We start from the raw sequence: 25041 nt of genomic DNA, 5'->3' as shown, positions 1-25041 counted from the left end.
GCACCCGTGGTCTGTGATGCGCTGCGGGGTGAGCGAGGGAAAGGCAGACGGGCTCAGGGGTGGACACAGGACGGGCTCGCTGCCTCCTGCGGTCCCCAAAGCTGCCCCAGTGCTCAGCGGGGCCGAGAGCGGGGCTGAGGGACGGGGGGTGCGACTGTCCGGTGCTGTGTGCCCCAAACGCGGGGCTGCGGTGGCACCAGCAGCGAGCGGTGCCCGGGCTATGCCAGCGTGGCTGCGAACGGGGATGCACTGAGTTGTGTCAGCAGGCAGACGGTTGGGCGCTGTGCCCACATGCGATGAGCTGTCAGGTCTCAGCTCCAGGCCTGGCACGCATCGGGGACCATTCACCCCTGTAACACTGCTCCTTCCAGCTCCCTTTATCCAGACACAGCTTTTCTTCTGCCGGGTCCTATCCCCCCGCACCAGCACCTGCAGCCTTCTCTTTCTCTTTTGCAGCAAAGCCACTTGCAGCTGTACCGTGCCCGCCTGCACTGTCCCCATCTCCTCCGAGCATCCCTTGTCGATGCAGCGGGCTGAGAGCCATCGGGTGGCTTTTGGCACGCAACGGCTACCGAGGAAGCTTGATATTAATATCTCGTAATTGTGCCTCACAGCCCAGAACGGAGGTGCCCCTTGGCAGCCCCCCCCGGCTGGCTGGGCAAGCAGGGGTGCTCACAGCCTGGATTAGGCTTTTCACGTGCAGCGGGATCGCATTTGCCATTCTGCCCTGCCAAGTTTTCCGGAAACGAGTGCCACGAAGCCTCCCTGCCAGCCCATCTTCGTTTGTTTGCTCTCCTAACGAGGCTGACTAATTATTTTTGGGAGGCCAGGGGAGATGCCCTAACGGTCTAAACAAGGAGGCTGTGTTTGCACAGGAGGTTTTGTTCGGAGGTGCCTTGTGCCAGCACACAGCGGGGGCACCCGGGGATTTATCCCCCATGCTGGGGAGCAGGTGAGGACGGGTGCAGACTCCAAACCATGGCAGTTACCCAGAGGCTGTGCCTGGCTTTGCTGTGCTTTAACCCCCCCCCAGCAAGGAAAGGGTTAAAGCCCAGCTAGTGCAGGTGCTCCTGGGACTGGGAGCACTGGTGGGTGTGGGAAGGGTTGGCTGGGATTAATTTGGTGATGGGGAGAAACTGTTGGGGTTTTTTGGTGCCAGCAGTGTTGGAGAGAGGTGTTCCTTGTCGGGGTGCAGGGTTAGGGGCTGGGGATGCTCTGTGGTAGGTTTGGGGGTACAGTGGGGTGGGAGACCCCCCTGAGCTTGCAGTGAGTGTGAGGCCGGGGGTGCCAAGCCTGGGGGGGGGGAACAAGGGGCTGCAAGTGAGTGCATGCAAGCCTCCAGCCCTGGCTGTGGGACAGGAGGGGGACAAGCCACTGGCACAGCTCTCGGCTCAGCTCCGTGGGGCAGAGGTGCCATCTGGCTGCCCCCCCTGCCCTGCTGCAATGGGGGGGGGGGGTCCTTGCCCACCCTGGGACTGTGCTGGGCTGAGCCCAGGCTTGTAGGGACATGGTGGGGCAGAGGGATGCACAAGAGGGTCCCACTGTCCTGTCTGTGGGGATGTGGGATGGGTGGTCTCTAATCTCCCCCAGTCCCTGTGTCTGGGAGGAGCGGGGCTGATGCCAGTGAGACGTTGGGGGCCAGAGGAGGTGCTCAGCCTGGAGAAGGATTTGGCCCTCGGTGCGCAGCTTCACCTGGAGCCGTCCCTTGGCCGCAGCCGCTCCCTGGGTCCCACTGCGGAGGGAGTTGAGCAAGAGCGGAGCATCCCTCCGGAGCGGCCATGAGCTCAGCGCTCCGCTTCAAGGGGAGCCAGGAAAAGCCCCGCTGCCTCCGGCCAGCGCTCCCAGCCAAGGGCTGCCTTTCCCGGCCAAGGGCTGCCTTTCCCAACCCTTGTCCTGGCTCCAGCTTTGTCCGCACTTTGCGTGGCTGTTTGCTCCCTGTTCCTGGCAGGGGGTCTGTGCTGGGAAGTGCTTCTGAGCCCCCCCCCAGAGCCCCTTGTCCCCCCCAGCCCAATTGCAGACCCCTTTTCCAAGGAGGGCCCTTTGCCTAGCAGAGGGGGGGTTGCTTCCTTGGGGTCCCTTTCGCAGCTGGCTCTCCTCCCCCCCCGCTGTGGGTTTGGCAGGGTTTCCCCGCAAGCGCTCAGCTGCGAGCCCCCGTGTCCTCCCCTAACCCCCGGCTCCCCCCGGCAGAGCGGGGGGCTCGCTGAGCCTGGGCTGGGGGGTGTGTGTGTGTGTCAGGGTCTGGGAGGGGGCCTGGGCAGTGTTTCTGACAATCCTGTGGGCTGCAGGACCTGCTTCCCAATTCTCGCATCCCCATCCCGGCTTCCTCCAGCTCCCACCCACCTCCCTGCCGCGCCGCTGGCTCCAAAAGTCCTGTTTTCCCTCCCTCTCTCCCAGAAGTTGAATGCTGGAGGAGCAGGTCTGCAGCTGCGGGCGGCTGGGCGTCCCCCAACCAGGGTCCCTGCTCTGTCCCCACCGCGGGTGGCCCCTTGTACCCCGTGTCCCTCCCCAGTGCGGGGACGGTGCCCGGGGGGTCTGGGGGAAAGAGCAGGGCGAGGATAAAAGGGGTGTCCCCAGCACCTAAGGGGGTCCCCCACGATGCCACCCCACGGAGGGGTGTTTGTGAGTCTCTGGCTGCTGCTGGCCCCCAGTCTCGCCGAGCCCCCTCCTGGCACAGGGGGGGCCACCCTAGCCTTCGTCTTCGACGTCACCGGCTCCATGTACGACGACCTGGTGCAGGTGATGGACGGGGCCTCGCGCATCCTGGAGCGGACGCTCAGCAGGAGCACGAAACCCATCAGCAACTACGCGCTGGTCCCCTTCCACGACCCAGGTATGGCTGGGACAGGGCGAGGGCACGCGTCCCACTGGGGGACGGGGCTGCGGGGAGCTGGGGTGCGGTTCTGGCCGGGTTTGGGGCTGAAGCGTGCGCTTCCCAAGTGCCCGCGCTGTCCTTTTTCCCGGTTTTTAATGCTCTGGTGACGGCTGCGGTGGGGATGGCGGCACGGGATGAGCCGCAGCTCGAGGGCAAGGTGCTGGGCAGGGGCTCCCATCCCTAAGCCACCCTGCAGACACAGGGCCACCCATTTCTCTCCGGATTAATCCCAGTGCTGCTGGCACCCGCTTGTGGGTGGCTCTTCTACTTCCAGCCTGTTCCGATCTCCCTGCTCTAGTTATGGGGGAGCATTTCTGTACAAGTCCACGATGTGCTTCCAGGTCGCCTCAATAAAAAGCACCACTCGCTAAGAGGTTTTGGTAATTTACCGCAATACCAGAATCATTTCTTTTTGTCCCAGTCTTTGCCTTGGGATTTTTGTGCACACCCATAAATAGCAGCTGCTCTCCAAAAGAGCCCTGACCCCCCTACAAGGAGAGCGAGACCAAGGCTTTATTTTCAGCAGAAAAGCCGAGTTTGAATGAAAATTGCTGGAGCCAGACAGGGAAGGAGGCAGAGCCAGTAAATGGGTTTCTGCATCGCTTTGCAGCAGAAAAGGGTGCTGGCTTTGCAGCTCACCCTGGCTGGGACCACCCGGTGTGTTGGGGAAAGCTTTCCTGGGGCAGGCACGGGGCCGGTCTGCCCAAATCCACGTCTCGCTCGGTGCCAAGCCAGGGGAGACGCTTAACCCTGAGTCTCACAGGTCCCGTAGGGGTGTTTCAGGCAGGGCGGGCGGTTGGGAGCACCCGCGGCGTGGCACCAGAGGAGGCTGGTGCCGGCGGCCAGGGAGGCTGAGGCGATGGTGTCGGTGTGCTTGCAGAGGTGGGACCCGCCACCCTCACCGCGGACCCCCGGCTCTTCCAGCGGCGCCTGCGAGAGCTCCACGTCCAGGTAGGCGTCCTCAGCCCCGCGGTGCTGCTCCATGGCTGGCTTGGCGCGTCGGCACTTGGTGGGAAGCCCGGCCCTGCGTTCCTGCATGGTGGTGTGTCGTGGGATCGATCCCTGCTCCCCGCTGGGCCTGGCATCCCCCGGGAGCGTGGCAGGGACTCAGGGCTGAACTGGGCTTGCTGGAGGCTGACCACACCGGGGTGGGAGCCGGGAGAGGGTGGGTAACGCTGGTGCTGTGCCCCGGGCTCCTGCAATGGGGCAAAGAGCTCTTAGTTCACAGCTCTTGACCCACAGTGGGAATGTTTTCCCCGGGAGAGTTTGCACACACTCTCTGTGGAACCAAAAATCTCTTCTTCTAGAAGTGCTGTCTGAAAATTGTTTGAGTTTTTTTATTGTTTTAAAAAAACTATTTCAGCTGCATTCTGCCAGCTGAAATGCTCTCCGGGAGTTTAATAATGCTTTATCCATCCCTGCTCCTGCCCTGCCTCCCGTGCATTGCTAAATCCCTGTGGCGTTTCCCTTCGGATGCAGCTGAGTTTTGGTGGGAGGTGTAAAGCTGCGGCCGCGGCTCTTCGGGGTGCAAAGCCCCGTGGAAGCGGGAGCTGGTCCTCTGTGTGCCTCTGCGCTCGCCTGGGGTGGCCGGCTCTCCTGCCACGTCGGGGGTGATGGGCTGGGGTGGGCATGAACGTGCCCGCTAAAGGTGTTTGTGGGAAGCCAGGGGTTTCTGAGTCTGGATCCCCAAATGGGTGGTTTAATCATCGTTAGTGGTGAGACAGGGATGGGTCCTTGGGATCCTGCGTGTCCCTGCGGTACCATCACGCTGGTCGGGCTGCGCTTGGGCTGTGACTCCAGCAAACTAGTGCAATTTCTCCCCACGAGCAGACACCGGGTGGGATCTTGCTGGGAGCCCACCGGGGAAGGGCTGAGCGCTGGTTGGCTTGGTGCCTGTGCCACGTCCCTCCCTGTGTGCCGCAGGGCGGAGGGGACTGCCCGGAGATGAGCGTGGGAGCCATCAGGCTGGCCGTGGAGGTCTCGCACCCTGGCTCCTTCATCTATGTCTTTTCGGATGCTCGGGCCAAGGACTACGAGCAGCAGGAGGATCTGCTGCGGCTGCTGCAGCACAAGCAGACCCAGGTGAGCAGTGCTGCCCGCCGACCTCCTGCGACAGCCGGCTTGGGTGGACGCTGCAGCAGCACAACGGCAGCTCCTGGCAACGAGTCGCAGCAGTAAACCCCCTTACGCTGCCTGTTAGCGGGATGAATTTTGCATCTCCCGGGCTGGCTCGATGTACCGGGGGCTGGTGGATGCTGTTTGCGTTCCCTTCCCTGGGACGGACAGACACCCCGTGGCTGCGCGTGATGCTACGGGGACCGTTGCTGTGGCAGGTGGTGTTCGTGCTGACGGGGGACTGCGGGGACAGGAGCCACCCCGGGTACCGCGTGTACGAGCGCATCGCCGCCACCAGCTCCGGGCAGATCTTCCACCTGGACAAGCAGCAGGTGACGGAGGTGAGCGGGGAGACCCGCAGGAGCAGGGACGGGGTGGAAGAGGTGCGTGTGGTCCGGCCCAGCTCGGCTGCTCTTATATTCTCGCCTGGGTTAATCCTTGTGCCCCAGGCACCTCCAAATTGCTCTGGGAGCCCCGCTTTAGCCTGAAGCAAAGCGAGGGCTGGAGAAGGCTGGTTGTTCTCGAGCTTGCTGCTGGGCTGCTTGCGTGATCTTTGGGGTGAGCTGACTCGCCTGCTGCCGCGGAGGGGAGGTGTCTGCCTGGGGCTGAGGCTGAAGATCGGGTGCTCCTGTTGCTGTCAGCACCCTGGGAATCGGGCGGGTGGCCCGGCCGCAGGGAGAGGAGCCTCTCTGCCTCTCCCTGTCCTTGAAGCTCTCGACTGGCACGAAATCTGGGAGACGTGAAGAAGATCAAAGTGCTTTTCTGCTCATTACTGGGCAGCATCTCCCAGCAACAGCCCCTGCCCAACCTCCGGCAGTTGCGTGTTTTAATGGTTTCTATTCCCACGAGCGAGCTGTGGGGTAATAACGCATCTGCTCCGAGCGGCTGAGCAGAAGCCACTTGGCAATAACAATGACACCAAATTACTCAATTCCTTTTGCACCTGCTCGTAGCAAGAGGGGCTCAGCCAGGGCTGTCACCTCCTGCCCACCCGCCCCGTGCCACCCTCGTGCTGGCACCCGCCAGACCTGGCTGGGGCTGGCCCTTCACCCGGGCACTGTTTTGCAGCCATGCCTGAGATTTTTGCCCAGTGCAGTACAGCCCTGCTCCCAAAACGGCCGTGCCTGGTAGCGAGGAGGGATCTGTGTTAATCCTCCCCCATGTGCCCCCAGGTGCTGAAGTGGGTGGAAGAGGCCATTCAGGCCTCCAAAGTCCACTTACTGTCCACGGACCACAAGGACGGTGGGGAGCACACGTGGCCAGTCCCCTTTGACCCTAGCCTGAAGGAGGTCACCATCTCCCTGAGCGGCCCTGCCCCAGGGATCGAGGTCCGGGATCCGGCAGGTAGGAGCCCAGGAAAGGAGAACGGGTCGGGGGGTGATGCTTTGCCTCCTGGAGAGCCATCATGTCAGGACAAATGGGAGGCTGTAGGCATGGGGATCACCAAACCCTGTGCTGAAAACTTAAATAAAAAAGCAATGAGCTGCAAAGTCCTCGTTAAACACCAAGTGCGTCTGCTCTGCTGCCCTCCCGGGTTGGCTTTGCCTCTGGTTTTAGGAGGGTTTTCTCTGCTGCCGAGGCTGTGAGAGCTGTGTGATGGGCTCTGCACCATGGTGAGCCCCGAGGGAGGGGGCTCCTGGCTGGCTGCAGGGACCAGAGGCTGGACCTGGGTTGCCCATCCCAGAAGTTCACTCACTGTTGCAGGAAAGGTCCTCGAGAATGGCCAAGGTCTGAAAGAACTGCTCAGCATCCCCAACTCGGCCATGGTGGTGGCTGTGGAGCCCCATGAGCCAGGGACATGGTCGGTCACGGTAGGCTGGTGGCAGCCCCCGCGCGTTGTCCCCTACCCCGTCCCCTGATGGATATTTACCTGGCCAGGCTTTGCCAGGCGTGGGCTTTTCCCCCATCCACCTCCAGCCTGGCAGAGGATGCGCGAGCGGGCTGGAAGGGGCTGGCTGCCACCTCCTCCCTTCCCCATCGCCTCTCCCTTCCCCTGCCCTCAGCACGTGCCTCTCGTTCCGCTTCCAGACCCAGAGCAGCGGCCGCCACTCGCTGAGGATCACGGGCATCAGCAACATTAATTTTCAAGCCAGCTTCTCCACCCAGCTGGACTTTGGTGCCAGCCAGCCTGGAGAGCGGCCAGTGCAGGGTGAGGCTGGTGCTGGCCCGGGGGCATGGGTACTGTGTCTGGGCTTCTTGCAGCTGGGAACGTGGCTGGGTTGTTTTCTCCCTTCTCCCTCTCCAGGTCTGCCCATCTCCGTGGTGGTGAACTGCACCGGTCTGAAGCCGCCTGGGCACTTGCAGGAGATCGAGCTCTTCAACACCTCCGGCCATGCCCTCCTCTCGCTGCCCGCGCGGCCCCTCTCCAACACCTCCTCGGGGCAGCTCTGGGTGGGCTCGCTGCTCCGCGTCCCCCCGGGTGACTTTCTGCTGAAGGTGAAGGGTGAAGACACCCAGGGCCACCCCCTGCACCGCCTCTCCGGGGTCACCTACACCAGCGTGGTCCCCGGTGAGTGGTCCCCACAGTCCCCAAGGGTGCTGAGAAGGGACCAGAGGCTCCAGCACCACTTCTGCTTTGGTTTCTGCTGGGTTTTTTTTTTTTTTTTTTTATCCTGCTTCCCAGTGCAGCTCTTGGTGAGCTCCCGAAGAGTGTTATATGTGTGTGTGTCCCCAACTACTTCCAGGTCTACCCAAAGTGAACATCTCCAGCAAGATCCAGGCTTACAACCGTGAGCCACAGCTGATCTCCTGCTCTGCACGGAGCGAGATCCCTTTCCACCTGCAGCTCAGCCGCGGTAGGATGAAGCTCGGGGAAGAGCAGCTCTTCAGGTGAGCCTCTGGTTTGGCCCGGTGGGCTCCACGATGGATCCGTGTGGGCAGCAACAGCCCCCCGAGCTGCGCTGGCTGGGGGGATGCTGTGTGCCAGCTGGGTGCCTGCAAGTTCTGAGCATCCCAAGGCAGCAGGGGAAAATCCCAAGGGACGTTTCTGCGGGAGGTGGGGGTGCACCCCTTTGCCTGACTCAGATGGAAAAAAGGTCCCAGGGATTTGGAGCAGGGTGGTAGCACGGCAGCCCCAGGGTGGGGCTGACCCCGTAGTCTCTCCCTTTTCGTAGGAGTTTGGGGAACATCAGCTGGTTGATCCCTGCGGTGTCCAAGAGTGACGAAGGGTTTTACGAGTGCACAGCCACAAGCAAGTTCGGGGCGACGCGGGCTCACACCTACGTCTCTGTCTCAGGTGGGGACTGCTCGTGCCAAGCCTCGGTGCCCGTGAATCTCCAGGTCTGTGTCTGGGCACAGGTTCATTTCACCCCGGCGTGCCGTGTTTGCAGAGCCGCCGCCGCGTCTCATAGCCCCAGGCAACATCACAGCTTCACCGGGCCAAGACGTGGTCATGTCCTGCCCAGTTCTGGGCGACGTGCCCCACAACCTGACGTGGAGCTGGGATGGGAAGGCGGCACAACCGGGGGACGGCCGGACCAGGCTGCTGCAGAACGGCTCGCTGGAGATCGGCCGCGTGCAGCCGGGGGACGGGGGCCTGTACGAGTGCGTGGCACGCAGCGCCCACGGCACTGCCACCGCCTCCCTCTGGCTCTTCGTCCGGGGTAGGCTCTGTCCCACGTGGGACCCTGGCCCGGGTGACGCCGTGCCCCGTGGGTGGGTGGCAGATTGCACCCGGGGACTGAACCCTTCTCCAACCCTGTGCAGAGGCACCGTGGGTGAAGGTCGATGCCAGCCCCCAGCGTTTCAGCAGGGGCCAGGAGCTGTGGCTGAACTGCACGGCTGGGGGTCACCCCCCGCCCCGCACCACCTGGAAGCGCTGGGGCTGGGTGCTGGAGCAGGACGAGAGGTAACCCGGGGGGACGTGGGTGCCTTCCTCCTCCCTGTGCCACCCCTGCAGGGATGCATGGGGTGAGGGAGAGGGGCTTGGGGTTGCCCATAGGTCTGGAAAGAGGAAGGCGTTGCGATATCCCCAACCTGTGCACCTGAGACGGTTGGCATGCTGCTAGCCTTAATTTCATATATTTATTTTTAAGCCATTCTGCCTTATCCAGGTCACCATCCCCACTGAGGGGGACTCGAAGTTCTTTGCACGCCCATTGTGTGCTCAAGTCTCAAAATACTCCTTGTGCTTCCCCTTAATTTCCTCTGCTTTTTGGCTTCCACCTCCTTGCCTGTGTCAGGCTGGGAGTGCTGGAGTGGGCTTTGGGGAAAGTTTTTTTTGCTTTGGAGATGAAAAAGCCCAATTCTCAATGCTTTTCCCTGGTTCCGAGTAACATCCTTCCCTGCAGCAGCTGATGGAGCTGGCTTTAAGTGCTAACCCACATCTATCAAATGCCCAGCACGTAGCACGTGTGCAGGATGGCCTTAAGCCTGCTCATTTATTTCAACACATTTTTCATCGGCTCTGTTTTTACAGGCCTCGCTTCTCCCTCTCTCCCCATTTGCCGCAGGGTTTTCACGGATGCTCGGGGTACCCTGCACATCAGGGCTGCCGTCCCAGAGGACGCGGGGAATTACAGCTGCTACGCCAGCAGCGCGCTGGGTTGGGACGAGCAAGTCATCACCCTGGAGTTCACCGGTACCTGCTTCCCGCCGGCCGGCAGCATCCCGGGAATGGCCCGGGCTCAGAGCTGCCGCAGGAGGGATTTATTATCCCTCCTTGCAGTCCCTTGGCTGCTGGCTCGGACCTTGCAGCACACGAGCTATGGGATGGGGCTGTCTGTGATGGAGGGTGTTGGGGGGCAGCTCCCAGGGCTCCGGGGTCCCCTTCGGGTGAACGGCACCACAACCAGCACTGCAGGGGGTCACCGAAGCTGTCCCTCTCCCCACGGCACAGAGCCTCCCGCAATCCTGGCAGTGACGCCCAGCCTGAAGGCACTCGTGGGAGAAGATGTGACCCTGGAGTGCTGGGTTTTGGGGGTCCCCCCACCCTACGTCACGTGGTACAAAGGTGAGACTGGGATGGACCTGGGGAGCAAACCCTCTCCGTGCACCGGGGGCTCTCCACCACCCTGCAGGGACATCGCACGTGGGGTCCCCTGGACCGACGGCGGGAGGGACCCCCAGAGGCACTCAGGGCGCTGATGCGGGGGGGTTCTCTGGGCAGGCGAGCAGGCGGTGGCGACGTTCCCGCCCGGCACCCAGCGCGCCGTCCTGCGGCTGCAGGCGCTGCGGGAGGAGGATGCGGGGCAATACGTCTGCGAGGCTCTCGGTGAGGCTGGCGTCGCCTTCGACAGCACTGTGCTGGACGTGGGGTGTAAGTCTTTGCCTCTCCTTTTGGGTGCCACCGAGCACTCGAGCCTATCTCCACCGCTGTCCCTCCCAGGCTCAGCTCCTGCTTGCTGCTTCCCAAGGTTCCTCTTGCCCCCAGGTCCCGTGTTTCCCAGCATGGGGGTGTCAGTGCTCAGTACAAGCGGGCTGAAGCCTGGTGGGATTTCCCAGGGTTAGGAGGGAAGAGGCTCAAGAAGCCGCAGAAGACTGGTGCAGATGTTATTGCATGGGACGTGACGACTGGGGGTGCAAAGTGCAATTAGTGAGATTAGGTGGAGGTGGGGGCTTGCTTCTGTGTGTCTGAAAACCCAGGTACCCCAACTGATGTTCAGGGCTTCCCACCATAGGCAGAAGGGATGGAAGAGCCTGGGAAGGAGGAGCAGAGGAGGTTCTGAGTTGGGGGCGGTAAGGCTTGAAGCAGTTAAAGGTGAAAAAAATGCAGGAGGTTTTGCTGAGCCAGGGGGGAGTTGATTATAACTGGAAGGGATGGAAACTGCAACGGCTATAACAGCTTTGGAAAAACACCAAATGCTTTAAGTCAGTCTCATAACCTTTCAAGGCACCTGGCTCGTGGGTTTTGCAGCCCTGTCTCTTCTCCAGGCTCGGCTATGTGCAGAGCCTGCTGTGGGGAAGCCGGGGTATCGGACCTGCCTGAGACCCTTCTCCGCTGCTCTCTCCTCCAGCTGCCCCTCACTTTCCTGAGCCCCTGGGGGACACGGCGGTCGAGGTCGGGGAGAGCGTGAGCCTGCTGTGCCACGTCGAGGGCTCTCCCCCACCACGGGTTACCTGGTCCCGGCAGGACGGGAAGCCCGTGACGGGCTGGCACGGCCCGCGTGGTGTTTCCAGCAAGCTGGAGACTGCCGAGCTCTTCATCGACAGTAAGAGAGCTGAGCGTGCAAGCGTGTGTTGGCGTGGTGGAGAGCACATGCGGGCGTCCCGCCTGGGTGCATGCTTATGCAGTGTCACCCTTGGGTGCTCTCCCCTGCCTGCTGCAGGCCGGTGTCCCAGCAGTGGGATTAGCCCCCACGCCCATCTTTTTGCAGCAGTAAAGCATTGACATAGTGGGTTTAGTTGCACTTTTTACTTGTGCAAACTTAGCTGTGCTGTAACAGCCTGCAAGCCTCCAGTGCTGCAGGGTCTCTCACCCACTGGGGCCGGGGTGGGGGGGCTGGATGGTGTCACCCCATCCTGCAGCTTGCTTGGGGCTCTCCACCCCCACCAGGCTCAGGCTTCTCCCTGCCGTGCTCCAGGTGCCTCGCTGGACGACCAAGCCATCTACATCTGTGAAGCCCAGAATGAGTTTGGGAAAATCCAAGCGGAGGTCAAGCTCACGGTCACCGGACACGGTTTGCTTTTACGTGCTTTTGTTGGTGTATTGATCCCGGCTGCTGCCAGCGCTGGCCGTGCTGGTGGTGAGCAAGTGCCAGACTCGTGCAGCCACGTCTGCTCCTGAGCCTGCCGTGGTGAATGCTCGGCAACCCCCCCCAGTGCAGGGCTTGGATAATGCCCTTCCACATCTTTGGCTTAATGTACTGACACGCGCTTGAACCCAAATTGTAGACGAATATCCCCAAATTCTTGGGGGAGCTGACTATCGGAGCCAGCTTGTGCCGAGCCAAGGTCTGGACCTTGGAAGAAAGGCAATCCAGATCTGTTCTGAGCGTTCCTGGCCAGTTTATCTCCAATTAATATTGTTTTCCTTCCCCCTCTTTCAAGCAGCCCCAGAAATAGCTCTTGCATCCCCTGTGGTCCGTGCGCTCTCAGGCCAGCCTGTGTCGCTGCCCTGCGTGATCCTGGCCGGGAGGCCGTTCCCAGCCCGCCGCTGGCTGAAGGACGGGCAGCCGGTGAGGCTTCCGCGCCCGCTGGGGTGGTGGGTGGGCAGGCAGCCGCGAGCATGGCCCTGGGGCAGGGGCTTTGCTGCAGGATGGGTGCCCCAACCTCCCAGGGCCAAAGCTGCTGGTGAAAGATGCCAGGGGAGCATTTGGGTTGGGAGGGTAACATGGGTTTATCACCACGTCAGGATGTTCCTACTGCTCAAGGATCAGTTTCTCAATACGCCCCAAAGACACAGCGATACGGTAATGTTTGACCCCCCCATCTGTCCTGCTTTCTGCTCTCTGCCCGTGCCCAGGTAGCCCCGAGCAGCCGCTACTCCGTCCGGGCTGACGGGAGCCTGCACGTGGACCAGCCGTCGCAGGGGGACGCGGGGAGGTACACCTGCGAGGTGACCAACACCCTCGGCTCACACAGCCAGGATGTGTCCCTGGTCATCCACGGTGAGTGGCAGGGTACCAGGCGTCCCGGCTCTGCGGTGAAGAGGGGCGGGTGCCCTCTGCACTGCTTAAGCAGCAAAGCACCGCTCTCTCTGGTGGACACGGCCCCGGCCGTGCAGGATGAGGTGCTTCTCTTTCTTCCCAGTTCCTCCCAGCATTGAGCTTGGCCCTGTCCTCATCACCGCCACCGAGGGAGTGGCCATCGCCCTGAGGTGCAATGCCACTGGTGTGCCCCCCCCTACTGTCACCTGGGCAAAGGTAGGCGACAGGAGGAGGCAGGCTGACGTCCTCCTCCCAGCCAGGCTGTGGGTCACCCTCGGGTGTGGGGTAATGTGTTTGGAGGGGGTGTAGCTCTCCAGTGTGGCTGTGGCTGCCCGAGGAGGTGGCACCAAATGCCCTGGGAAGCCGGGACTGGAGGTAGCTTGCTCTGGTGGATCCGGAGCCGCCTTCTTGCCCTTGGGATGCTCAGCTCATGGGAAAGTCTCTGCTGTCTTCCTTCCTCCCTTCCCTTTCCTCTGCAGGGCACAGAGCCCATCTCGCTGAGCCCGCGCTACCACCTTGACCCTGATGGGACCCTCCTGATCCCTTTGCCCTCCCCTGGGGACGCTGGGACCTACTTCTGCACAGCTACCAACGTGGCAGGCTTCTCCAGCCGGGAGATGCAGCTCTCTGTCAGCAGTGAGTGCCCAGGACAGGTCCTGGCGCCAGCTCCTTGTAAAATGCCTCCAGAGGGTGGTTGGCAGGGAAAGCGTGACCTGGGGACTCGCCTAGCTTCCTTGGGCCACCTAGCCAGGTGCCAGATGGGTTTCGTGGATGGGAAGAGCAGCAACGAGGGCTGTGGGGCACCTGAAGCGTTCCTGCACCAGCCGTGCTCCCTCTCCATCCAGCGAAGCCCAGGATCAGTGTGAACGGATCGCAGGCGTCAGACCCCGTAACCATCCTGGCTGTGCTTGGGCAGGAGACCACCCTGCCCTGCGAGGTCCAAGGCTATCCCCCTCCCTTGGTGGTGTGGACCCAGGAGTCCCAGCCGCTGCCTCTCGGCACCGCAAGGTAAGGAGGGCTGTGGGTGCTGGGGCCGTGCTCTCTTGGTGCTGTGTGTCTCGCTGGAGGGATGTTGAGTCCGTGAAGGGCAGCAGCGGTGGGGAGATATGAAGGGCATCCCTGGTGCTGAGCAGCTGATGCTCAATGCTCTGGCAGGAGCAGAGACAGCTGAGCAGCACAGCATTAGCGTTGCTCTTCAAAGAGAGCAGAGCAAGAATCACCGCGGTTTTTTCCATCATACAAACATCTGCTGGGATGGAGCAGCTGCTCCTGACCCTTTGCACACTCACCCCGGACACAGGTTGGGGTTGGGAAGGGAAGGCGGCTCCAGCACAGCTCCCCAGTCCCGCTCGCCCATCTGCCTTCATGCACATTCCTGCCTCGTGCCGTCATGGTGCTGGAGGCGGCGAGGCCAAGGACGGGCCTGGGGATGGCGGATCCCTGCGGGAGGTGTTGGACCAGGGCTCGACGCTGCTCCACACCCAGGTGGCTGCAGGGCACCGAGGAGGAGTTTTGAGGTCTGGAGGAGGAGGAGAGCAGCGTGGAGAGGACAGGCAGCCGGGGAGGCTGCGGGTGCTGCAGCCTCCCCTGCCTCTAGCAACCCACGTGTTGGGGTGACTTCATGGGCTTCAGGCATCGAAATGCTCCTGGGTAGAAGTTTGGCAGAAACACAGCTGTGAGCCCGGCGGTGGCTTTGTCTGCATTGGAATGTGGGTTTAAAGGCCAGTTCTGTTCCAGTGGGTGACTTCTGGAGTGCCAAATTCATTTGTTGATGGCGTTGAGGCTGATGGCAGCGATGGGACAGTCGTTTAATGCCATTTGATGAGAGAAGATAACCTGGAGAGTGGCTGGATATGTGTTTAGCAAGTGCCTTGGTCTTCGCCCTTAGAAGCAGGACCTGTTTATTCAGCACTTTAACACCATGCTGGAAGGGGCTCCCTAAAATTATGCGCCCCGATCTTGGGGTCAGTCACTTCTTTCCCTGCACCTGAGGATTGCTGTGGCCTGGAGAAGCAGGAAGGCATCTTGGGTTTGCTCTTCTTGAGGGACTGTGTTGCCTTGTCATTCTTGTCTGGTTTCCCATGGCTGCTCCTGGTTGACCTGTGCTGCTCTCCACATCTCAGCTGGCTTGTCCTCATGTGCCTGGGTGATTTATGGGAGCACACGGGGAGGAATTTGAGGCCGTGGGCTGAGATGATGTTATGTCTGTGGAGCACAGACAGTGCCGGGAGCGAGAGCACAGCCAGCTCCAGCTGCAGGGGCCATGCTCCGCAGGGAGCCCCGTCCCCCCGGGTGGGTGGCTCACACTGCTGCCTCGTGCTGAGCTCACCCAGGAGCTGAGCAAAGGGATTTTTGCACCCGTGGACAGCTCTGCTGCCCTCCTTGTGCAGGAGGTGGCCCTGGGGACCTACTCTCGGCTGTCTCAAGGCAACGGTGAGCTCTCAGCCCTTAGCTCCTGCCCAGAGGTAGGTGATGGAGGACATGGCTGTTCCTCCCATCCAGCTCTTCTGTTCCCTCTCCCCTAAGGCACAGCGTCCTCCCTTCGGGGTCCCTCCGGCTGGTTGAGCCCCAGGTGACGGACACCGGCCTCTACACCTGCACGGCCACGAACGCTGCGGGGAACGCCTCGCTCAGCTACAGCCTGCACGTCCAAGGTTCGTGTCCGCTGGTTAAAATGCTCCTCCCGTGGGCTGTGGGTCTTAACGTACCACCGGGGTCCTGCACCCTCCAAGCCCTTGGCTGCTCCCTGTGGCAGGGTCTGAGGGTGGCCCCAGCCTGAGGTCCCCTTTCCCCCCAGCTCCCCCCCAGCTGCTGATCGGCGATGGGGAAAGCCACCTGACGGCTGTCGCCAACGACTCCCTGCGGATTCACTGTCGTGCCGTGGGCATCCCCACACCCCGGATCCAGTGAGTACTGCAGAGTGGGAAGGATCCTGCCCACGTCCCCCTGAGCTCCCTTAGGGGCTGCGTAACTCCCGGGGGTGCTCTGCAGCCCAGCGTGCAAAGCTGTGGCAGAGATCGGGATGGGAGCTCAGGACGGGTGATGGAGACCCCAGCTTGGGGTGTCCCTTAGGATGGGAGGCATCGGTCCTGCTCCTTGCCCCTGGGATCCCGCTTTTCCTAGCGGTCTGGGCACTGCCAGCCCCTTTCCAGGTGACAAGGGGACAGTCCTCGCTGCCAGCACCCTACTGTTCACTCCTTCGGTGGGCAGAAATGGGGGCCAGGGGGTGGTGGGACAGACTAAGGACTCGCTGCCCGCCCCCCTCCTCGCAGGTGGCTGAAGGACGGGCACCCGCTGGGTGAACAGGATGGTGCGGTGGTGTCTGAGGACGGTGGGACCCTGCTGATCGCTCGCGTGGGGCTCAGCCACGAAGGGCTCTATATCTGCCAGGGCAGCAGCCGGGCAGGGGTGGCCCAGGCGGAGGTGCAGGTTTCGGTGCAAGGTGAGTGCAGCATCTGGGGCAAGACCTGCTATCCATGCCATGCGTCAGGGAGGACATGGCTAGCCAAAGGAGTGGGTGTTCTTGGCCCTGCTTTTTGGGAGGTGTGGGGTCACTGGCTTGATCCGTTGGGATCTTGCCCTTCACCAGTCTCAACCTGAGTCTGAGAGCTGATGGCCACCGACACCACAGTAAACCGTAGCATCCATCCTTGATGGGTGCTTCCCGGTGGAGGGTCTACTCCCAGTCCCTCTGGCCAGGGCACCCCTCGGTCAGCATCGCAGGATGTGACGCTGAAGGTGTTGGGTAAGAAACCAGGCAGGGAGCGGAGACCCCTGCCCTGGGAAGGATGAATATCTCATCCCAGGGGGCAAGAAATCTGCTAGCTGACTTGAGGAACAGCAGTGGCACCGTGTAGTGATGTGGTGCCCTCCCAGAGTGGGGGGCCCTGGCTGTTGCTCTCCCAGGACCTGGTGTGTGCCAAGAGCCCCCCGGTGCACCCAGCCATGCCCCTCAGCACCGCACCGTGCGGCTGCAGCCGGCTCAGGCTGCATGGAGCCGACGACCATGCGTGCTGGGTTGCAGTACCTCCCAACATCGAACCCAGTGCGGTGGACCTGGCCATTCTGGAGAACGGCACGGTGTCCCTGGAGTGCCTGGCCTCAGGGCTGCCTGCTCCCAGTGAGTCAGTCCTCTCCCTCGGCTCTTGCTCACATGCCCCTGGGGCTTTCCCTGGGTCCCCTCGGTGAGAGAAGCGGCAGCATCGCTCCTTACAGCTCAGCTCCCTGCTTCCCTCCAGACATTGCCTGGTACAAGGGGCATGAGCAGCTCTTGGCTGGGCCAAACTGGACCCTGTCCAGGGATGGGAAGCGCCTGGAGATCCGGCATGCCCAGCTCTCCGATGCCGGCAGCTACCGCTGCGTGGTCTCCAACGTGGTTGGTGTCACCGAGCTCTGGTACAGTCTGCAGGTGATCGGTGAGTCCACGGTGGGAAGCACTGCAGCTGCCTGAGAGCTGAGTGCTCCCCCCCAGGACCTCTCGTGCTTGTGTGGGTCCGATGGGGCCATCCCAGCCCTCGGGACACGTCACTGGAAGATGGCTTTAGCAGAGCCCCTGTCCTCTGACACGTTTGCAATTCCAGCCATGCAATCCTCCATGTCTATCCCAAACAATGTCCCAGAAAACCACGGCCCCGTGGATGGGTATTGCCTGGTCCATGCCGTGGTGTCTCCTACACACTCTGTCCCTTTTGCACCCTGGTGCTTCTGGTGACATTTCTCTGCTCCCCGCACCCTCCCCAGTGCCTCCGCAGATCACAGCTGGCCCCAGCCCCGTCACGGTGATGATGAATGAGCCGGTGACACTGGAGTGCAATGCCACGGGGACCCCAGCTCCAGTGCTGCTCTGGCTGAAGGATGGCAATCTGGTGTCCAGCATGGCGGCGGGTGGCCCGCAGGTGGGTGAGGTGGCCCCTGAGGGAGTGGGGGGCTCAGTGGGGACATTCCTCCAGGAAGATGCTCCTTTTCCTTCTTCTGGCTTTGAAAAAAAAACAATTGCTGGAGCTGAGCAGATGCACCGTTGCCCAGACCTGCCCCTGCATTTGGTCCATGGGAGCGTGGACCTGCTCAGCCCTGCGCTGGGCTTTCTGGCCATGAGGGGCACGGGTGGGCAGAGGGTCCCCGGGATGTGACGAGGACGGGCTCAAGGCAGGCTTATGCCCACCCATCCCTGTTCCTGCGTGCCGGCTTGCAGCCCAGCTCTGGTTTCATGCTCATCTGGGCTCTTTCTGGGGGGAGCACAGATCCTCTCCGATGGGCACGTGCTGTCCCTGCCCACCGCTCACCTCCAGGACTCGGGGACATACACGTGTGTGGCCAGCAGCGCTGTGGGGGAGGACAGACGTGAGGCCACTCTCGAGGTGCGGTGTAAGTACCCCGCTGCACCCCCAGCCCCTTTCTGCCCGCGTGGCTGTGGGGCTGGAGGTGATGCTCGGGACTATGGGGCTGCTCTGCTGTCCCCTTGCAAGCGTGCAGGGCTTGGGGGGACCAGCTCTAGGGAGGGGTACCAAAGGGAGGGGGCTTGGGGAAGGTGTTGCCCTGTCGATCTGTTTTCCAGTGCCCCCCACCACCCTGGGCGAGGAGGAGAACATCACTGTCATCGTCAACCAGCCGGTGACCCTGGAGTGCCTGGCCCCCGGGGTGCCCCCGCGGGGGTCCCGCTGGCTGAAAGATGGGAACTTACTCACACCAAAGCCGGGCGTAGAGCTGTCTGCAGAGGGGACCATGCTCCAGGTGACATTTCAGAGGATGGGAGAGGAAACAGGGCTGTGAAGGCCCCCACCTCCCCCTCTCCACCTTTGGGAGAGAGTGGGTGCAGAGGGAGGGGGTGTCCCTCCCTGCTGCCCATGGCTCAGCACCATTCCCACCCCTCATGCTGATCTCATCCCCGTGCTGGCACAAAAATCCCCCCGTGGAGGGGCTGCATGGGTCCAGCTCTGCTGCAGAGCATCTTAGTGTCTCTGCTTGTTCTGGCAGATCGGGCAAGCCACCGTGCAGGATGCGGGCAGGTACACGTGCCAGGCACCTGGACACCCAGAGAAACACTACAACCTCGACGTGTGGGGTAAGGGCCACTGTGGCTGAAATAGCCCAGCAGGGGCAAATATAGCATGTGTGCGTGTATATACGTATACACATATATATACTATATTACATACTATTTGTTTATATGTATAATATGTAGCTGGGGTAGTTGACTGGCTTGGAAAACACTAAGCCCAAAATATTAAAGCTCTGCAAAATGATGGAGCTGGAGGTGGTAGGGAATCCCCACCAGAACAGGTGTCAGAGGGGAAAAAACCAATGTTTGCATGAGACTTGGGGGGAGATTTCAGTGACGATGCAGAAGAGGTGTCGTTCCAAAATTTGGGCAGGAGAGTGGAGGGACTTCCATGCTATTGCCAGGACTTCTCTGTCCTTTTTTTGCACTTTGTCAGTGCGGCGCTCGCTGCAGGTATCATCCCCTTTCTCTCCCCCTTCCCAAGTTGGGAGGATGCCAGTGGTAGTTCTGGGCCACTGCCAGGACGGGCACCAGCTGCTTTTTCTTGCTCGATTTGAGCATCCTTGCAGCCTCCCTGCCCATTCAGCACGTCTGCAGCGCTGGGGGCTGAGCCAGGGTCTGGCTTTTCTCGGGGATGCTCTCGGCCAGCTGGTGGAAGTCCTGCAGGCAGGCAGCCAGGGAGTGGAGAAAATCCAGTTCTCCTGATCCGGGCTTGTTCCTGCGATCCCTTCCCGGGGAAACGTTTGCACGTCTGGCGTCCTGGCTCGGGTGGATTGTTTGGGTTCTGCTGTTTTTGTTTTTCAGGGGTTTCTGGGTGTTAGGGTTTTTCTTCTACAAACTGATATCCCTCATGGGAAGGAGTTACCGTTTTCCAGCCAGCTGTATTTATGAGCAACTGAGAACAGCATCTGATAATGGAAAGAGTTAGGTAACCTTCTCAGCGAGCAGTGCTACCTAATAAGGCTGTGTCTGGCCAACCTGGGCTTGGCCTGCCTGTGTGGCTGGCGCGGGATGCTCGGTCATCCTCTGCTGTAGGCCACGTGCAATTAAAAGCATCGTTCGTTTAATAGCTGGAGAGTCAAGATTATTATTTCCACATGGAGCCAGTGCAGGGGAGGCTTGCCGGTTCTTTGTGTGGAGCCCAGCGGAGCTGTGGGTGGTGTGTAGCCAAGCAGGATGGAACTCCAGCGGGGAGCTGCCCCTCTTCTCTTGTCCAGTGCCATCAGCGAGCTGCTCCTCTTCTCTCATCCCCTGCAGTGCCCCCGTCCTTCTCCTCGGCAGAGCCCGCCACCGTGTCCGTGCTGGAGGGACAGTCCGTCAGGCTGGCCTGCGAGTGCCAGGGGATCCCCTTCCCCACCCTGAGCTGGTGGAAGGACGGTAGGGTCCTGCTCCTCAGCCTCATCCCTCTCCACACATGTTGAGCCACCAGACAGGTGTTGGTCTTCTTGGAGCAAGGAGTGCTTTATGTTGAGCAGTATCCAGCTTCTGGGTGGGAACTGGTCCTGCTGGGAACCTGAGAGGATGCTGTTGTCTCCTTCCCCGGGCAGGTGAGCCCCTCTCCACCCAGCCCGGGAGCCCAAAGCTGGTGTCCACGGGAGGGAGCATGCTGTACATCGAGAAGGTACAGCTGGTGGACACGGGGACGTACACCTGTGAGTGCAGGAATGCCGCCGGCAGCAGCAGCAAGGAGCATCGTCTGGAGGTGCACGGTGAGCTGGGGGACCCCAGAGATACAGAGGGTCTGTGGGGGTGGCTGAATGTGCCGTGATCTCTCTCAATGCAAGGTCCAGCTGGACCCAAAAGCTCACAGCCATTGCCTGCTGCTTTGGGATTTTTGGAAAGGGTGCTGCTAGCTAGGCTACCTTTGCCCCTCCAGCTTTCCTCTTGGCACCAAGCTGGTTGCAGCTGGTTTTCACTCTAGCAGCCCAATTGCACTAGTTGCACCCACTCGCGTTTACTTCGCCCTCCTGCTGCCGCCGTCCAGACCGATGGCGTTTGTATGTCCGCTTACGTACGGCCAAGGGAGCTGCTACAGTGTCACCTCCGCCCTGTGTCCCTCTGCCCACAGCGCTGCCAAGGATCCAGGGCAGCAGCAAAGCCCTGAGGAAGGTTTCTGTCATCAAGGCTGGCGAGACGGTTTTGGAGTGTGAGGCCGTGGGGACGCCACCGCCCACGGTGACGTGGGTGAAGGACGGGCAGCCCGTGGCCGGCAGGGATGGGATCTTGCTTACGGAGCAAGGGAAGCGGCTGCGCATCCCCAAGGCGGAGGTGGCCCACGCAGGACGCTACATTTGCCTGGTGGCAAACGCAGTGGGGCAGGAGCAGAGGGAGTTTGATGTTGCGGTGCATGGTAAGGGTGCGGGACGGGGCTGGTGGCTGGGGTGCATGGATGCAGGCAGGCTCAGGAGCGTGGTGATGTCCCGCCACACGTTTGATGCAGCATAAGCACAGAGAGCAACCTGACATGGAGTAGGTCTTGGACAACCCAGCGCGTAGAAGGTCTTGGGTCAGAAGGGGTATGCTGCAGGCATAGCTGTGGAATTGTCTCCATCAGGCAGGAGTTTCTTTCCAGGGTCATCAGAGCAGACCATCTCACACTTTATAAGGTCATCTGCCTCCCAAGGAGTCGGGGAAACCTCATGGGTCAAGGTACCAAGCACTTGAGCTGAAAAAGGCCTGAGGTGGCTCAGGGTGTGTGGCCAGCTTGGTGTCACACCTGTAAACGTGGGCCTGGGGGTGCAGGTAAGCAGCACATACTTGCTGTGCGTCACCTGTCCCATAACAATTTCAAAGTCAGCAACTTCAGATGATGCTAATGGTCCTTCTGGGCTTGCGTCCTCAAACTGTACAAAGCGGGAGGGGGGGGAACAAGCTGGGTTTACCCAGGTTTCCCCCTTTGCCTTGCTCCTTTAATGTCTCGGCTGCTTTGCAAACGGTTGTCCATCCTTTTCTGCATCCCCAGTTCCTCCCGAGTTCATTCAAGGATCAGGACTGACAACCAACATCAGCGTCTCTCTGCAAGGATCCCTGACGCTGACCTGCGAGGCCACCGGCATTCCCCTGCCCACAGTCACCTGGTCCTGGAACGGTTCTCCTGTCACGCCCAGCAAGCACACGCATGTGCTATCAGGTCAGGGATGAGGCATGGATGCTGTGAGAGACGAGCACTTTGGGAACACGTTTTGCCCCAGGACCGATGGGTTTAAACATGGGGGAGCTCCAGCCCTGCAGGAGCACTGCTGGGATGGGCTGGTGCCTGGATCAGGGCCCTGAAAGCTCTCTGCTCCGTGCTTCCAGGGGGCTGGCTGCTGAGGCTCACCCACGCACGAGCCCAGGATGGTGGCCACTATTCCTGCCTGGCCAGCAACGTAGCTGGGGAGGCCAGGAAGCATTTCTACGTGGAGGTCCTAGGTAAGGAGGGGTCCTCCGTTTGCTGCAGGATTCCTGGTGGGATTTCAGAGCTTCATTCACCCTTACAGGAACAGGCACGAGTTAAGACTGGGCACGGTGGGGGCTGCAGTGCTGGAGTCCTTCGTGCCTTAGCATGGGAGCTCAGAGGCTCAGCGAAGCTGGCCAGCTGCTGAGGTCCCCGGTGGCTTGTGTTCCTAGTTCCTCCCCACATTGAGAACGCGGGGGAAGAGGAGACCATCAAAGTACCCGAGGGTCACCCTGTCACCTGGTCTTGCCTGGCTGTGGGTGAGCATCACGCAGGGAGCAGAGGTGGCATGAGCAGGTGGGAGATGGGACGCGGGGGCAGCTGACCTGAGTCTCCCTTTGGGGCGTGGAGCAAATGGACGGCGCCAGTCAATGACATGAGAATAGCTGAAATCGGCTGAAGAGCTTTTTTGGGATAGTTCCTGGCTTTGCGGTTGGGCTGTCCTGGAAGCGCTGGGGAGGGGGCTCCCACGCGGGGAGCTTGTTCCACAACGTAAGCTCCAATCTTTCCCAAATGGAGCTAAAATTCCTCTAATCTGGTTTCTCCTTTAGTGATGGGAGTAATTAATCATCTCCTACTCAGGACAGTTCTCTTTCTTCTTGCTGGCTCGTCCAGCAGCCTCTAAAAACCTGATCCAGATCATGATAATTTTGGATTTGGGCTGATGTCCCTGCTTCCCAGAAAAGCTCTGGTGGAATGACCCTGGTCAGGCTGTGCTCACGCACGGAAAAACTTTGCATGAAGGCCAAAACCTGCTTTCTACCCTACGCAGGCAACCCCCAACCTAAGATCACCTGGCTGAAAGATGGCCACCCTCTGCCCAGTGGAGACAACTTCTCCATCTCCCCGGATGGCTCCATGCTCCACATCCCCCAAGCCTCCCTGTCTGATGCTGGCCGCTACTCCTGCATGGCCTCCAGCTCTGTGGCAAATCAAACCAAGCACTACCTGCTAGATGTTTTTGGTACGAGATGCCTTTGGATGGAGGCAGACTCTCAGGTGGGAGCAGGGGACATGGACTTAGAGGGGTTTTTAATTGCCTGCCCCAGGTAGGTGGTGAGGATCCCTTAGTCCTACAGCCAGCAGCATGGCATGAGGTCCTGGACCTGTCCCAAAGCCCTTGTGAGACCTCTTGGAGGAACATAAAGGGTCCATCTAGTGCAGGGTCCACCTCTGATGATGGCTTGTGGGAAGGGGGAGTGTGTCTTCTGTCCCCCCTGTGTTTTTGGAGGGCACCAAGACAGGGCAGAGTCTGAAGCTGGGCTTGTGCTGTACGTGCTGTGCATTTCACAGGTGGTCAAGCCCAACTCCCAGAACTCGGATCATGGCCTCTGGTGGGGGGATGAAGCATTGGGAAGCCCAAGTTGGTGCTAATGCTGATCGAAACACAAACACATCTCTGCAGCCAGTCCTACCTTTGCTGGAGATGCCCATGATGCTGCTGCAGAAGAAGTCACAGTGATCATCAACAACCCCATCTCCCTGGTCTGCGAGGCTCTGGCATACCCATCTCCCAACATCACCTGGCTCAAGGACGAGGTTCCCCTCAAAGCGTCTAGAAATATCCTTCTGCTCCCTGGTATTATGCTGGTGTCCATTGGCTCTGCATGACCATGGTGGCCCCTTGCTGCATGACTGGGGGAGTGAGAGCGGGAGCAGGGTCTTTTCTTGGTCTGGCTGTGGTTCAGGGCAGTGGGATGGTGAGAAGTCATCATCCTGCAGGACCCGAGGGGCTCAGGCCATCAGGTGGATGCTGCTTTTCCACGTGCTGCATCATCTGATGATAGCTACAGCCTCCTCAGCAGCATCGGTGAGACAGCACTGGTTTTTATAAGCCTGGAAACTGGGCACTAGAAGAGCATTAGGCCCCCTCAAGTCAGGCTTGCAGGTGATCAGCAGGTCCCTTAAGATACCTTCTTGTGCTGCATGGGGATAGACAGCTGTGGCTGTGTGCGGTGACCCTCTCAGGAGACCCCCTTTGCCCAGGTGGCCACGGGCTGCAGATCCTGAATGCCCAGGAAGAGGACGCGGGCACGTACAGCTGCGTCGCAGCCAACGAAGCCGGGGAGGCCGTGAAGAACTACTCCGTGAAGGTCCTGGGTGCGGGAGCTCTCCATGTCCTTCCTCATTCCTGCAGTGATCCCACCACTATAACCGGGCCAGTGCCCCTTCCTTCCCTTCCCATGCCTTCAGCCCGGGGAGATGCACCTCATGCAGCTGGTGCTCAGTCAGATGCGTATCAGCACGTGGCCCCAAAAAGCCTCTGGTCTACCCCGGGGAGGGCAAAGGGGTTATAGAATCATAGAATGGTTTGGGTTGGAAGGGACCTTTAAAGGTCACCTAGTCCAACCCCCCTGCAATGAGCGGGGACATCTTCAACTAGATCGGGTTGCTCAGAGCCCCGTCCAACCTGAATTTGAATGTTCCCAGGGATGGGGCGTCTACCACCTCTCTGGGCAACCTGTGCCAGTGTTTCACCACCCTCACTGTAAAAATTTTCTTCCCTGTGTCAAGTCTAAATCTACCCTCTTTTACTCTTTTAGTTTAAAACCATTACCCCTTGTCCCATTGCAACAGGCCCTGCTAAAAAGTCTGTTCCCATCTTTCTTATAAGCCCCCTTTAAGTATTCAAAGGCTGCAACAAGGTCTCCCTGGAGCCTTCTCTTCTCCAGGCTGAACAACCCCAACTCTCTCACCCTGTTGTCACAGGAGAGGTGTTCCACCCCTCTGATCATCTTCATGGCCCTCCTCTAGACCTGCTCCGACAGGTCCATGTCCTTCTTATGTCGGAGGCCCCAGGGCTGGACGCGGTACTGCAGGTGGGGTCTCAGCAGAGTGGGGTAGAGGGGCAGAATCCCCTCCCTCGACCTGCTGGCCACGCTGCTTTGGGTGCAGCCCAGGATACGGTTGGCTTTGTGGGCTGTGAGCGCACATTGCCGGCTCATGTCCAGTTTTTCATCCACCAGCACCCCCATGTCCTTCTCCACAGGACTGCTCCCAATCCCTTCATCCCCCAGCCTGTATTGATACTGGG

The 25041-nt window shown here is 60.5% G+C and overlaps 1 protein-coding gene across 1 annotated transcript in view; it reads left to right on the top strand.

Moving 5' to 3' along the window:
- Positions 1 to 2595: 2595 nt before the first annotated feature.
- The window catches only part of HMCN2 (hemicentin 2), a 38573-nt gene continuing 16127 nt past the window's right edge, over positions 2596 to 25041 (top strand). Inside the window, 40 exon segments of the mRNA XM_052815780.1 lie at positions 2596 to 2830; positions 3753 to 3823; positions 4796 to 4954; positions 5206 to 5328; positions 6160 to 6331; positions 6692 to 6798; positions 7016 to 7136; positions 7233 to 7496; positions 7672 to 7816; positions 8101 to 8222; positions 8317 to 8589; positions 8693 to 8834; positions 9439 to 9566; positions 9825 to 9938; positions 10095 to 10244; positions 10942 to 11136; positions 11509 to 11604; positions 11978 to 12102; positions 12390 to 12534; positions 12677 to 12789; positions 13053 to 13209; positions 13419 to 13581; positions 15100 to 15227; positions 15371 to 15479; positions 15846 to 16015; positions 16598 to 16693; positions 16812 to 16988; positions 17314 to 17468; positions 17814 to 17937; positions 18128 to 18303; positions 18547 to 18634; positions 19829 to 19948; positions 20119 to 20280; positions 20640 to 20921; positions 21534 to 21701; positions 21869 to 21982; positions 22181 to 22267; positions 22780 to 22971; positions 23413 to 23586; positions 23994 to 24107. Coding sequence (XP_052671740.1) covers positions 2596 to 2830; positions 3753 to 3823; positions 4796 to 4954; positions 5206 to 5328; positions 6160 to 6331; positions 6692 to 6798; positions 7016 to 7136; positions 7233 to 7496; positions 7672 to 7816; positions 8101 to 8222; positions 8317 to 8589; positions 8693 to 8834; positions 9439 to 9566; positions 9825 to 9938; positions 10095 to 10244; positions 10942 to 11136; positions 11509 to 11604; positions 11978 to 12102; positions 12390 to 12534; positions 12677 to 12789; positions 13053 to 13209; positions 13419 to 13581; positions 15100 to 15227; positions 15371 to 15479; positions 15846 to 16015; positions 16598 to 16693; positions 16812 to 16988; positions 17314 to 17468; positions 17814 to 17937; positions 18128 to 18303; positions 18547 to 18634; positions 19829 to 19948; positions 20119 to 20280; positions 20640 to 20921; positions 21534 to 21701; positions 21869 to 21982; positions 22181 to 22267; positions 22780 to 22971; positions 23413 to 23586; positions 23994 to 24107 — 5956 coding nt within the window.

This window comes from Harpia harpyja, chromosome 19 (genome assembly GCF_026419915.1).
Source record: "Harpia harpyja isolate bHarHar1 chromosome 19, bHarHar1 primary haplotype, whole genome shotgun sequence".
NCBI lineage: Eukaryota > Metazoa > Chordata > Aves > Accipitriformes > Accipitridae > Harpia > Harpia harpyja.
The sequence above is the reverse complement of the archived record's forward strand: the minus strand, read 5'-3'. Positions and strand labels throughout refer to the sequence as shown.